The following is a 12,558-nucleotide window of genomic DNA, read 5'->3' on the forward strand; positions in this document are numbered from 1 at the left end:
CACGACTTCACTCGTAAGATTGGATACGATTATAATGGTAGGTGGCGGTGATCATGGTAGATGACGTATACGTTCCTCCGGGCTGGGAGGTTACGCCACCTAAAACGACGAGACTGGTTCCTGAGAGTGCCGAGGAAGAAAGGTCAAGGCAACAGCAGCAACAAGAGGACCGTTGTCACGAGGTGAAGATGGAGCCGGAGAGCATGGACACCGACAGCGAGGATGGTGGTGTGAAGCTCGAACCGGATATGATGTTACAGGACCAATCCAGCAATCAGGTGGCCGACTCACTCTCACTACCACAGCTATCGGATTTGGTATACCTCCAGGTCCGCATGGAGCAGCTTCCAAGTCGCTACTTCCTTTGGCAGATGCCGGCGGATACGGAGTCCATCAAGCAAATGGAGCTTAAGCGGCGGTTCTCCAACATGCCTTTCGCTCTTTGTTACTACAAGAGCTGCCGTATCATCCGGCACCGATGGCATATCGCTCCGGAAGAGTGCATACCACCATCACTTCGTACGAAAACGTTATACTCACTGGCTTTGCTCGTCAAGCTCCGGCGGTTGGCATCAATCACAAAGAACAACTATCTGCTAGCCGACAACCTTCTGGTAGATGCATGGACGGAACGGTCGCGGACCCTTGGAACCGGTGCACCAGCTCAGCAGCTGGTTGAGAGGGTCACCAACGATCCTTGCCCGTGCGAGCCTGTCATCCAAGAGTGTGTGCTTGGGCTGACGTGCGGGGATATTGATCAAGCCATTTTATGGGCTAAACGGGAGAAGAAGAGGGACAAGGCGCATGAGAAGGTGCAGGAGACCAGGATGAGGACGAGGAGCAGGGCGAAGGACGAATTTCGTCGTAATCATCCTCTCATCAAGGCCGAACCACACGGAGACGACACTCGCATGCCGGTTCAGAACAAAGAATGGCTCAAGGGCATGCCGATAGTGGCGCCACAGCTTCCAGATTCGACCCGAAGGTCCGTTTCCGCTCAGTTGGTCACCGAGCGCCGTCGTGAGGAAAAGGCAAGGAAACCAACTCCCACCAAAACCGAGCAACCCAATACTGGCTTTACGTTCACGCTCCCGATCCGCCCTTCAGGTCGACCGGCGCCGCCGAACCCAGAAGAGGCCAAACATCCACTCCAGCGCATGTACGAGGCCCGGCAACTTAAGAAGCAGCAGAAGGCCAGGCAGCAAGAGCTTAACGAGCAGCGCGAGCGAGACAACATACTCAGCAACGAACTGGGCAGGATGGACATGGTCCACGATGGGGAGATGGTTCGTCGAGCAGAAGAGTGTAGGCAGGGTGTGGCGATGCCTTCGGAGCGGTTCGACTTTAATACGGTGCGTACGCTGCACCCGACGAACATGCCCACTCAGGAAGACTTCGCTCGCATGGGCCAAGGGGAGATGCACGCGGGTTGAGGTCGGACCGACTACACAACCAGCTGTCGAAGATGGCACAGCACCGCGTTCAGGAAAGACGCCTATGACCGATCCTGACGCAGCCTTATCAGGAAAGGGGCCATTGAAAAACGTCAGTCGTGGAAAGTATACGCAGCATTGGAGCACAATGAGAGTGTCTTGGACCAGGTGTGATCGATTGGTCTAGCAGCTTATCGCCTGTCCTGCTTGATTGGGAGCCTGCGACAGAGACAGCAAGCTTTCCTGCTCGGTGTGTGCTATGCTTCCGTGATTGATCGATGAGGAGGAGGTATTGGAAAGAGCATGATCACGAGCACTTTAGACAGATCCAAGCATACCTACTTCTGCAGATGAAAACAAACAAATACCCTACATCACTTGCCTCGTGCCGTGTCAATCCTTCCGTTCCCTTCGTCACCCGACGTGCATGTGACATTCCTCGTTCCCGTCAGTCGCCGAAGCCCGAAGCTCTTCTAGAGCGAAGCCCAAAACAGCTTTCCGATACAGTGATACCGCACAGCTGGGGATGTTCGTACTCGACAAGCCGTCCAGCCGTCTGTCTGTGGCCCTGATGATCGCAAAGTCGTCACTGTAGAATCTGTAACTCAACGAGGCGCGAGAGCGTACATTCCAACGTCTTTGGCTTGCGCCTTACTATCTTGACTCCCTCTTCCGACACAACTACCACCCCCCAACGCAGAAGACTCCAACCAAGTCCCGCTCAGTAACACTCTCATCCCACCCTCAGACATGTCCACCCTCAAACCCACCCACCTAGCAACAACCCCCCTCCTCCTCTCCACCTTCCTCACAGCAACAAACACCTACACCCTCCTCCAACACTCTGTGGGCCTCAGCAATCTAGGCTTTAGACCCCCAGTCTCACCTTCCGACAAAGCGCTCGCGGAGGGACTGGTGCAGATGCTCTCGGCTACGAGGATTGTGGTGGGCTTGAGCAATGTGGCGATGTGGTATACTGGGAGTTATACGGCGTTGGGTTGGGCGACGATGACTGGGGGGTTGATGGGGCTGGTTGATGGGTGAGTACTACGTTCAGCTCCAGCGATGGGGAAGGGCAGAGATGCTGACAAGCGGCAGGTGGGTGTGCGACAAGTTGGGCGGGAAGGGGCAAGGCGGTGCATTGGGGCAGTGTGCCTGTTGGGCTGGCTTTAGGAGGTGGCTTAATTGCGCTGGCTTCATAGAGGAAGCATTTGGTCAACAAAATGTCGCCAGGCTGCATGGGACGGTGTTTGGGGCTGGAGTGTGAACTTCACTCGGTTTTTTTGAGCTAAAGCAGGCTTCTACCATACGGCACGCCATGAACTCTTCTCAGAACCAGCCGTATCGTTTCCCATACTCCTGTTCCTCCTTTGATCGTACCATCTAGTAGAACGTGGCAGGCCTCTTCGCGGCAAACACATGCTTGTTCGACTTCGGTGGGTTGCGGTGGGGCAGAGGGAACTTGAGGTCTTTCTGGAGGAGTTGGCGGATGTAGGGGCGGCGGATGTCGTCGACCTTCTTGACTTCGACGACCTTGAGGATCTGTATCGCATACAGTCAGCACATGCAAATCCATTTTGAGCTGGTGTCGCCTTACGTGAATCGTCCGGAACCGAGCACGATGCCTCGACGCCATATCCTGGTACATGGCCTGCACTGCGTCGCAGCGGGACATCTCGCGGTACTCCTTGTACATGTTGTGCGTGCCGGAGCGGGAGTCGTAGCGGATCCAGATACCGAAGTTCTTGACCTTTTGTGGGCGCTTCTCGTGGATCTACATCACTCGTGTCAACAAGCCCATCCTCCTCGCTGCTTTTGCAGATCTTATGCCTCCAGATTCACCGCAAGAGGGATGTTGATCGCACGCACCTTGTTCAAGCTCACGATCTCACCGTTTGCCTTCTTGATCTTGCGCAGCTTGGCCAAGAAGTACCAGAAGCGGCTCTTTGCGACGACATCGTTCGGGGCGAAGATGCGCATGCGGTAGAGCTTCGGTGAAGGGTTGCTGTCAGAGGGCAGATGGCGCCCAATGACTTGGTATTCCTGCAAGCGACCTGTCCGAGAACAGAATCAGCGTTGTCTTATGGATAGTATCTCCTCGAATTCCATGCTTTTGCTCGGTCGTCCGGCCGTCGCAGGAGGGGTGTGCTTACCCATCTGTTCATGTGTTAGCACGCAAGCGATTGCCTCGGTTTGTGGTACTCACTGTGTCTGTTGTCGTGTCGGTGGTCGGTGGTGGTTCGAGGTGTAGTTGGAGAGAAATGTTCGCGATATCAAAAGCTCGTGGGAGCGGCTGATCCCGCACGCCAAGAATCCAATTCAGCCAATTAGCGAGTCCTTCATTTTGAAAGCGCAACAACAGACTCGACTTCGTACTTTCACCACGACACGAATGGCTGTAAGGTAGCGAGAGGACAAACAGGATGGACTCGATCTTTCGCGACTTCGCGGCGGCGCACAACCCGGCCACCCTCCCCATAGGCAAAGCACCCGGCTACGTCCTCGCCAGCACCATCTGTCCAGAGCCACCAGCAGATGAACCAGCACGCTTCTACAACTTCTTGCGCTCGACGAACGCGCACAGCATTACAACCGACCTCAAGTATAAGCTGCAATACAACCCGGACGTCCAGCTCTCCAAACAAGAAGCGGCGGCATGGATGGAAGTCTTCACCACCTTCTACCGCTTCGTCGGCTTCCTGGTTGCTGCCGAAGAAGCGCAAAACGCTGGCCAAGCCAGGGAGGCCGACTGGAGTGGTGTGTACGACAGCTGGAAGGATGTTGTGAATGCTCTGTACAAGGGCTATCAGAGTACGGTCCTCGCCGCTTGGACGATACCGTGCTTATACGTGGCGGGTAAGTACCTGCGCGTCTTCGCGATCAAAGCGGACGAAAAGACCGCCTCGCAGCGTGACAGTGGCATGGCCTTTGGCGGCATTCAGGAAGAGGATGCTTTCAACCCGGACAGCAAGAATGAGAAGCTCGAAGATGCGGCCAGGCAGATCAACAGGATCTTTGGGCTGTGCATCAGTGACCGGTAAGTCTTGCTCGCGATCCCCTTGCACTGCACCGCACACCAACATATCTGCATTGCGCTCACAACCTGCACTCGTCGTTCCCACCCATGCCAGAATGCAGGCTAAGGTAAGTCAGTAACCCTCTCGACGAGTCACGCAAATGGGCCCTCTACTACACCGCCAACCTCCTCTTCAAAACCTACTTCAAACTGAACAGCATCTCCCTCTCCAAAAACATCATTCGCTCCATTCGTGCATCCGCCCACGACATGCCAGCTCTCGCGGCCTTCCCCAAAGCCCACCGCGTCACCTTCTACTACTACACCGGCGTCTTGCACTTCCTCGAGGAAGACTACGCCACTGCTGAGGAGAATCTGACCACTGCTTATGACCTCTGCCTGTCTCCGAATGTTGGCGGCGGAGCCACTCGCAAGAACCTCGAGCTGATATTAACCTACCTCATCCCAACCAAACTCCTCACCTCCCACCGCCTTCCTTCCCCAGCTCTACTAGCACAATACCCCCGCCTCGCCTCCCTCTTCCAACCCCTCACCCACTCCATCCGCACCGCCAACCTCGCCGCCTTTAACGCCGCCCTCGAAGCCGGTGAGCCCGAGTTCGTCAAACGCCGCATCTACCTCACCCTCGAGCGCGGCCGGGACATTATCTTGCGCAATATCTTCCGCAAAGTCTACATCGCCGGCGGCTTCGAAGAAGCGAAAGACGGCGGCGGGCAGACGGTGCGAAGGACGCGGGTACCGGTGAAGGAGTTTGCAGCGGCGTTGATGTTGGCCGGGGCGGAGGTGGGGGATGGGAGTGGAGAGGTCGGGGTGTGGGACGGGGATGAGGTGGAGTGTTTGATTGCGAATGCTATCTACAAGGTCAGTACTATCTCAAGTGGGGAGTTTGGTTGATGGTGGGCTGATATATGAGTGGTAGAATCTGATGAAAGGCTACATCGCCCGCGAGCGCGGCATCATCGTCCTTAGTAAGGCCGGCGCTTTCCCGGGCACGGGCGTTTGAGGCATTTCAACAGAGTTCGACGAGCGTCGGAATTATGACTACAATCTCGTGCGCGGCTCTGAACGAGGAAGCAGCAGAGTGGCAGCCTCTGGTCGTGACAAAGGTACACGGAGGGGTCGGAAACAGTTAACTTTCGAGTGCCGGCGACGTGTGATTGATGAATGGCGATCGGGCCGCATCGGGGTGCATCTGGCCCAAAGAGGCATACACACCTCGAGCGGTGACTCATATCGCGGGACCGTTAGCTCCATCACCTTGCTGCATGTACCTTTGCATTGCATGGCCTGGCGGGCGGGCCGCCTCGCAGTCCGGTACATGCATCTACTCAGTAGACCGGTCTTCTGCGTCCGGAAGATTGATACGCGACCACGGCAAGCATGGCATTAGGGAAAAGAGGTAGTGCGTGCGTGGGCGGCAAGACCATATCATCCAATCAGTCTAACAGATAGCTTGCCGCGATAGAAATACATCGAGCTTCCGACCCAGCCATTCGATTCCAACCGTAGTTGTTCCCATAGTCGTATCAATCTGTCCCGTCTCACTTGCACCCTTTCCACATTTGCTCTCTAGAAGTAGCATATCCCAATCTGGTGTCGATAATGATACATAGCAGTAATTGCCTTGCCCTTGCTCGCCCGGAACGCCTTGCTCGCTTGAAGTGAAGTAACAGTTGCAGGGAGGTAGAAGTAGATGTACATGATGAGCACGGATGGTGGTGCTCGAGGACATGTGATTGGAACGAGTGACGAGGACGGGCGGAATCCTGTCCAACGGCTTGACGGTAATAGGCCGTCGTGTGAAGTGGTGTGTCGTTGTCGGCTCTGGGGGTGATAGTGGACTTGTAGACCGTAGTGGCGAGGCTGTGGCCTAGCGTGAGGATTTGGTGATGTCGTCGAGATGGTTGACCATACTGCGATGTGTTGGTTAGTCGAGGGATGTCACTAGTAGAAAACGGCGAAGGCAGGCTTACGCAACGAACAGGTCGAAGAACCTATTGACGGTCAGTATAGGTCAGAGTGTTGGGTATTGAAGATAACTCACAGCGGACTCCCACCCCTCTGCATCTCCATCTGCATCGTCCCACTCCTCTTGAAAGTATTCCGACTCCGAATCACCAACGCCAAGTAATGCGCCCGCAACTTCGAATCGCTCGCCGGCGTATTCGCATAAGCGAACCTGGCACTCGACAGAATCGTACTGCACTGCACTCCACTCTGCAAACCCTGCTTTTTCAACGCCAACCGCTGTAGCTCCGGCAGCCCGTAACGGAACGCTGCGCAGTAGATCACTGTATCCTTCAACACCACGCTTCCATCGCCTCCTACAGCGACTGTGCTCTCGCCGGCTGAAGGGTCGTGGTCTTCGAGGTACCAGCTGCCGCGCTTCTTGTCGAAGGCGAGTTTGGGCGTGTAGTCGCCTTTGTAGAGGTACTCGAGCACGGCGGAGAAGACTTCGGGTTCTTCGGCGGGGAGGTCGATGCGTTTGCCGGCGCTTTCGAAGAATTGTGCGCGGAGGTGGTGGGAGAAGTGCGAGGATTTGGAGAGGACGTCTTCGTGGGCGGCGAAGAGGCGTTGAGCTGGGCCGATAGAGATGGTTATGATGGCCGAGTTGAGGTGGCTGGATATCTTTAGTTTCTGGGGTTATGATGGAGGTGTAATGACTTACGGGGATGTAGGAGATGATGATGTGCCTTGACTGCGTGGCGAGGAATGTGGTGGTTGCTGGACCGAAATGCGTCTGGAGTGTTGAGACAGGTCTTTGTCCTTGAACGAGCTGCCCTTCTTCTTGCTCGTGGCTTTGCTGGCTCGGTGTGAGAAGCTGTCACGATATGACTTGTTGGGCTTGCTGGACGTGAACATGTCGGCTGCGGTCTTTCTAGCCGATAGTGGTGATACAGCACCGTCAAGACAAGAAAGAGCAGCCAAAAGTGTGTACAGAAGGTGGCGGAGACGGCAGCCTTTTATACTTAACTTCCACTCTTCGCTCAGGCAGCAACGGAAACGAGAAGAAACCTACAAACAGCGCAAGCTGCAGGAAGGCAGATATGTACCCTCACAGCCCATCCGCATGGCCGCATCGCCCTGACCATCACGGCAGCCGAGGGGGCAGAGCGGTGCAAAGCATCAGCATGATAGTCGCATCCATCAGCAGCGGCCGCGGGAGACGCGATTGGATGCAAGCACTTAACGCGCCAATCAGCTCCGCAACGCGATATTGACGCGAAACTGGAATCGGTCACGAACTTAGCCGAGACGATAATTTCGCGTCCCTATTCAAAGGCACCGAAAGAGGAATGGTGGGTGGTGGAGATGAAAAAAGCGGGGCTGGACATTTGTGCATTTCTCGGGCCCTAAAATGATCAATGTCTCCGCCCGCTGTCTCACGTCGCTCTCTCTCTGTCCCAGCACAACCCAGCCCAGCCCAGCACGCATGTTTTAATCTCCAACTTCATCAATTCAGAGCAACATCGAGTCACTCGTTAATCCAACCACCTCATCAATCACCAATCTTCTTGTCTACCACCGACGTCGCGCCTAGCGCCGTGCCGCCGCACTCGCCAACAGGCGCCGAGGACGAGGGAGATCGTGAGACGTGTCGAACGCTTCGATCAGCTTGCACAAGTCGACGCCACAGGCTTTGGAGATGCCGTAGATGAGGTCCATGAGCTTGTTTGGCGGGTCGTCGGGATTGCTCATGTTCTCGCTGGCACGCATGTCGGCGGCGACGAACTTGAAGTTCACCATGTCGTCATGCATAGACTGGACCTTCCTCGACACGATCTCGAGGTCGACGCTAAGCTTCTTGACGACGTCGACAACCTCGCGGCGGTGGAGCTTGTTTTTGTCAGCCGAGAAACACCTCTTCTCACCGTGTCACTCACTCACTCACATCGACGGTCCCGGTGCGACGTGACGCAACTTCGACGTTGGCCTCCGGTTCGACCGCTCGTCCCGGTGCAGCATACTGTGACAGAATGGTCAGCCTTGCAATCCATCCTTCGCCGTGTGACTCGTTCACTCACGGTGGTGCTCCTGGTCCGCAGCGGCGTGCTCCTAACAGACCTGGACATGGTGAGGTCTTGGTAGTGGTGTTTGCTGTGTGGAGAGATGGCTTGGATGTTGCTTTGTCTGAAACGAAGCCGTTTGGGAGAGTTGAAACAGAGATGGAGGGTGTGAGAAGTAAAGAGAGGAGTATTGGAGGTTGTTGGCGGCGTGGCAGGTGAGGAAGGTGCGATAGTGTCGTTTCACGGGCAGTGAAGGTGGTAGTGAAGGTGATTTTGGTGAGCGCCTCATACAAATGCTCATCACTTGCTCGCCGGCATGAACATCACGGGAACAGCTGTGTGCAGCATGCGACATTGGTCCCTGTGAAGCCGAATGCTCCGATTCTTCTTCACCGCTCACATCCATTACTTTCAGGCAAGTCCTCTCACCTCTTCTCACCTACCACACTCTCTACCTCCCAAATACCACCCTTTTCACCGCCAACCAAGCTTCAATTCACACCATCAATCTCTCAAAAACATCCACAATGGCACCCAAAGGCAAGAAGACGGGCATTCATGGTTTCGGCAGGGTTGCTGGCCGTACCGCCTCCGTCCCGATGAAGACTGCCTCCAACAAATACAAGAAGACGGGCGTGCAGACTTTGGGTGGCGTCAAAGCTGATTCGTGGGACCGCAAGGTGATACCTCCACAAACCCTTCCTCATCGTGTTACTCGTTCGCTGACCTCCGCTGTGTATAGAACGGTAAAGGCAAGGCCACCGCACCCGGCGCCGACGATCCCGACTACGATCCCGACATTGCGGCTGTCCGAGATTCGCGTTTCATTGCGCGCGATGTGGCTTCCGAGGACGAGGATCAGGAAGATGAGGAGGAGAAGGCCGATCTTCAAGGAAAGGGGGAGAATCCTCTGGGCGACGGCAAGATGGAGGAAGACAAGGAGGATATGGCCTCGGATCAGGGTGACACCTTTGAGAAGGATGAGCATGGCAACGAGGTTCGCGTGACAAAGAAAGTCAAGAAGGTCTCGGATGAGGAGATTCTGGCGAATGTGGGTCAAGACAGCACGCGCGGTACGGCAATGGGCAAGATGATGTTCACGCTCAAGAGAGGCGTAAGTCTCCCTCGTATGCTCTGGAACGAGTCACACGATCCCGGGCGCTAATATCGGACACAGCATTTCGACCACAAAGACACTCGCGACGGCGTGGAGCCCAAGGACATCGTCGATTGGGGCAAACTCAAAGGCTGTCGGTACGCGCTCGAGCCACATTCGGACGGTGACATCGAGTACGTTGGGGACAAGCTATATCGTGATGCGCGCGGCGTCATCTTCGCGAAAGACCCGCCAAAGAAAGAACCCCCGCCGACCAAGGAGATGGCGAGGGAGATGGCGAAGAAGAAGGCCATGGAGGATGCGAAGGCGAAGGCTGCCGGAATCACCAAGCCTCCTCCACCTCCTCCGAAGCCCGAGCTCATCGTTCGAGAGCTCGCCGACAGGGACGAGCTCAAACGGCGCTGTGCGCGGATCCGCCAGAAGAAGGCCAAGCTGGACGAAGAAGCGGTGGTAGCAGAGCAGGAGGCTACGGCGAGCGCTATGCCGGCAGGCGGAGATGGAGAAGTGGAAACGGAGGCAGGAATGAAGGGCAACAGTGTCAGCGAGTGGCTGCAGAAGACATATGGTGGTGCCGTGCAAAACGAGTCACTCGTTCAGCCAAAGAGAGAGGGAGAGGGCAGCGTCAAGAGCGAGGAACAGGGCGAGGTCGAGCAGGAGGAGGCGTTTCCGGCTTAGAATTACGCCCGCAACGGTAGTACAGAGGACGATCCTGTTGATCTCCCCATTGATGATGGCTTCTAATAAGCAGGCGAGATGCGGAAAACGTACCACGAGGAGATTGGAAGGGAGACGGGAGAGGGATCATGGGCAGCGAGTGACTCGATCTGGAAGGAAGTCTATCAAAAGCGAGATGGGCGGAAATGATATGGCAAGGACTTGGTGGGTGATTTCTTTGCTTTTAAACCAGGCTTCTAGCTCGGAAGTCTAGGCTGAGTAGTTCTCTTAATCTCCTAGTTAGGATCATCTAGGAGTATGTTCATACTTTACCCACCTCTGAGGAAGCTACTGACGGGACCATGCTGCGGATGCCAAGCAGACCAATGGCGTAGCTCCCCACGAGAAGACATCAGCAGAATCGAAGCCGCCGCCGAAGGGAGCACTAAACAACTCTTGTGGCGGAGACTGCGGCACGAGATGGACCTACGCCGACGACATCTACGCCTGCAAAGACTGTCTTGACATCCAGCTGAACGAAGCATGCTACAAGAAGCTGAAGGCGGGCGAACTGGACGTGGCGATCTGCAGACCTGATCACGAATTCACTCACATCCCTGCGTTTGATGAGGCTGCCTGGCGGGCTCTCCCGGCGGACACTGTGGTTGTGGGTGGACAGCAGATGCCAAGGTCTGAGTGGATACAGCGCATCAAGACGGAGTGGGAGATTTGATGGGAAGAGCTTGAAGCGATCTGCTGATGCTTCTAAGAGGATTCAATGGATTTGGAGGGCCTATAAGACATTCCGTCCCACTGGAGCCAAGCGATCAGAAACGTGGCGAGACTCGGCAGCATTTGGAGCTTTCAATTCATGCACATTGCTCATGTATCTATAATCTCGGCTTGGGATTCTTACCCTTCGGATGCGGTCTCGAGGCCGTGCTGGTAGCGTGCCACCACGGATACGCTTGCGGTGCATTGTCAAGCATATTCGCCGTGAATTTGGCAGGCCGCTTCTCCTTGAACGACTTGACGCCCTCTGAGTTGTCTGGGCCACCAAAGAGGCCGGCGATCACTTCGCTGTCCAGCAGATGAGCCTCCTCTGCAGAGCCGGGGCCCCGGTACATGAGCTCGCGCATCAGGTTCGTCGATACGGTGCTGGTGTTATTGGCGATCTCGTCGGCCAGCTCCAGGGCTCGTGGGAGCACCGCCTCGGGCGACGGCAGCAGTTCGGAGAACAGGCCGTCGAGCAACTTGTTGTTTGCTTGGTAGACCGAGCCGGTGGTGCAGAGATGCAGGGCTTTACTCATGCTACAGCATCACATTCAGTCAGCTCTCTGCATCAGCATCACTCTTGGGGTGCTCCACGTACCCGAGCAACTTCGGCAAGAAGAAGCTGCTACAAGCCTCCATAACAAGCCCCCTTCTCGCAAACACAAACCCGATCTTCGCGTTCTCCCACGCCACCCGAATCGTACACGGCAGCGTCATCGTGATCCCCACTCCCACGGCCGCCCCATGAATGGCCGCAATAGTAGGCTTTCTGCACCGATGAATCGCCAGCGACACCCTTCCCCCACCATCCCTATTGTCCTTCGTATGCTGCAAGCCCTTCGAAAACCCAATGTCCAAGTCCGCTCCGGCGCAGAACATCTTACCGTAGCCAGACAGGACGACGACTTTTACGCGTCCGTCGATGTCGAACATCTCGAACGCGGTCTCGAGCTCGCGCATGAGGGTGTCGGTGAAGGCATTGTAGTTGTTCGGGCGGTAGAGCTGGACGACGACCACCGGGGTGACTTCTTTGGCGGACTCGGGGACGTTGAAGATGCGGAGTTGTTGGAAGGGGAGGTCGGAGTAGGATTTGGGGAGGTCAACGGCTTTGGGGTCGGCGGGGTGTTTGAGGTCCATGGTTGCGAGATCGGGAGTGTATGCAGAAGAAGGAGGAATTGAGAGGAACGGATGGAGAGGGATAGGATAACGAGAGAACGTCGACACTTTACCTTGGTAGCACACTCGTCTGTACAGACGGTCTACAGCTTGGGAGAGGTGTCGAGAGGAGAGACCTCGGTTGAGGTGAGCTCCAAGGCCGGCCTCCAAAACTCGGCAGCAGACCGTCCGGCTTGTTTTAGTCGGCCGGAATACCAAGAAATGAACCCAATGGCAATGCGTGGCATTCAGCGATGCTGTCGGCATATTGTCATGCAGAGGTTTAGAAACGGTGACTGTAGCTTTGCACAACATCACCTCCCGCGAGCTCGGGGTCCAGTCGGGAAGCTGACGTAGCTCACAATGTCAGCAGCGGTATTC

At 55.7% G+C, this 12,558-nt stretch overlaps 7 protein-coding genes across 7 annotated transcripts; 3 read left to right on the forward strand and 4 right to left on the reverse strand.

Annotated features, from left to right (window-relative positions):
• Positions 1–53: 53 nt before the first annotated feature.
• LTR77_004263 (uncharacterized protein) lies at positions 54–1,433 on the forward strand (the record flags this gene model as incomplete). Its single annotated transcript, XM_064801517.1, is given in 2 exon segments — positions 54–317; positions 330–1,433. 2 exon segments carry the CDS (start codon positions 54–56, stop codon positions 1,431–1,433), a joined length of 1,368 nt encoding a protein of 455 aa, XP_064660147.1.
• A 1,383-nt stretch (positions 1,434–2,816) lies between these two features.
• RPL20B (60S ribosomal protein L20B) lies at positions 2,817–3,590 on the reverse strand (the record flags this gene model as incomplete). The annotated part of the gene is made up of 4 exons (XM_064801518.1): positions 2,817–2,975; positions 3,031–3,207; positions 3,303–3,487; positions 3,587–3,590. The coding sequence occupies 4 exons, from the start codon at positions 3,588–3,590 to the stop codon at positions 2,817–2,819; spliced, it is 525 nt and encodes a 174-aa protein (XP_064660148.1).
• A 266-nt stretch (positions 3,591–3,856) lies between these two features.
• CSN12 (COP9 signalosome (CSN) subunit) lies at positions 3,857–5,473 on the forward strand (the record flags this gene model as incomplete). The annotated part of the gene is made up of 3 exons (XM_064801519.1): positions 3,857–4,470; positions 4,587–5,331; positions 5,390–5,473. 3 exons carry the CDS (start codon positions 3,857–3,859, stop codon positions 5,471–5,473), a joined length of 1,443 nt encoding a protein of 480 aa, XP_064660149.1.
• Positions 5,474–6,340: 867 nt separating this feature from the next.
• Positions 6,341–7,332, reverse strand: LTR77_004266 (uncharacterized protein; the record flags this gene model as incomplete). The annotated part of the gene is made up of 4 exons (XM_064801520.1): positions 6,341–6,383; positions 6,444–6,464; positions 6,515–7,090; positions 7,139–7,332. The coding sequence occupies 4 exons, from the start codon at positions 7,330–7,332 to the stop codon at positions 6,341–6,343; spliced, it is 834 nt and encodes a 277-aa protein (XP_064660150.1).
• Positions 7,333–8,007: 675 nt separating this feature from the next.
• On the reverse strand, positions 8,008–8,543 carry LTR77_004267 (uncharacterized protein; the record flags this gene model as incomplete). Its single annotated transcript, XM_064801521.1, has 3 exons — positions 8,008–8,307; positions 8,363–8,437; positions 8,496–8,543. The coding sequence occupies 3 exons, from the start codon at positions 8,541–8,543 to the stop codon at positions 8,008–8,010; spliced, it is 423 nt and encodes a 140-aa protein (XP_064660151.1).
• Positions 8,544–9,004: 461 nt separating this feature from the next.
• LTR77_004268 (uncharacterized protein) lies at positions 9,005–10,269 on the forward strand (the record flags this gene model as incomplete). The annotated part of the gene is made up of 3 exons (XM_064801522.1): positions 9,005–9,157; positions 9,220–9,591; positions 9,655–10,269. The coding sequence occupies 3 exons, from the start codon at positions 9,005–9,007 to the stop codon at positions 10,267–10,269; spliced, it is 1,140 nt and encodes a 379-aa protein (XP_064660152.1).
• An 869-nt stretch (positions 10,270–11,138) lies between these two features.
• Positions 11,139–12,159, reverse strand: LTR77_004269 (uncharacterized protein; the record flags this gene model as incomplete). Its single annotated transcript, XM_064801523.1, has 2 exons — positions 11,139–11,559; positions 11,621–12,159. 2 exons carry the CDS (start codon positions 12,157–12,159, stop codon positions 11,139–11,141), a joined length of 960 nt encoding a protein of 319 aa, XP_064660153.1.
• Between the last annotated feature and the right edge of the window lie 399 nt (positions 12,160–12,558).

Source organism: Saxophila tyrrhenica (assembly GCF_035928015.1).
Source record: "Saxophila tyrrhenica strain CCFEE 5935 chromosome Unknown scaffold_6, whole genome shotgun sequence".
Taxonomy (NCBI): Eukaryota; Fungi; Ascomycota; class Dothideomycetes; order Mycosphaerellales; family Extremaceae; genus Saxophila; species Saxophila tyrrhenica.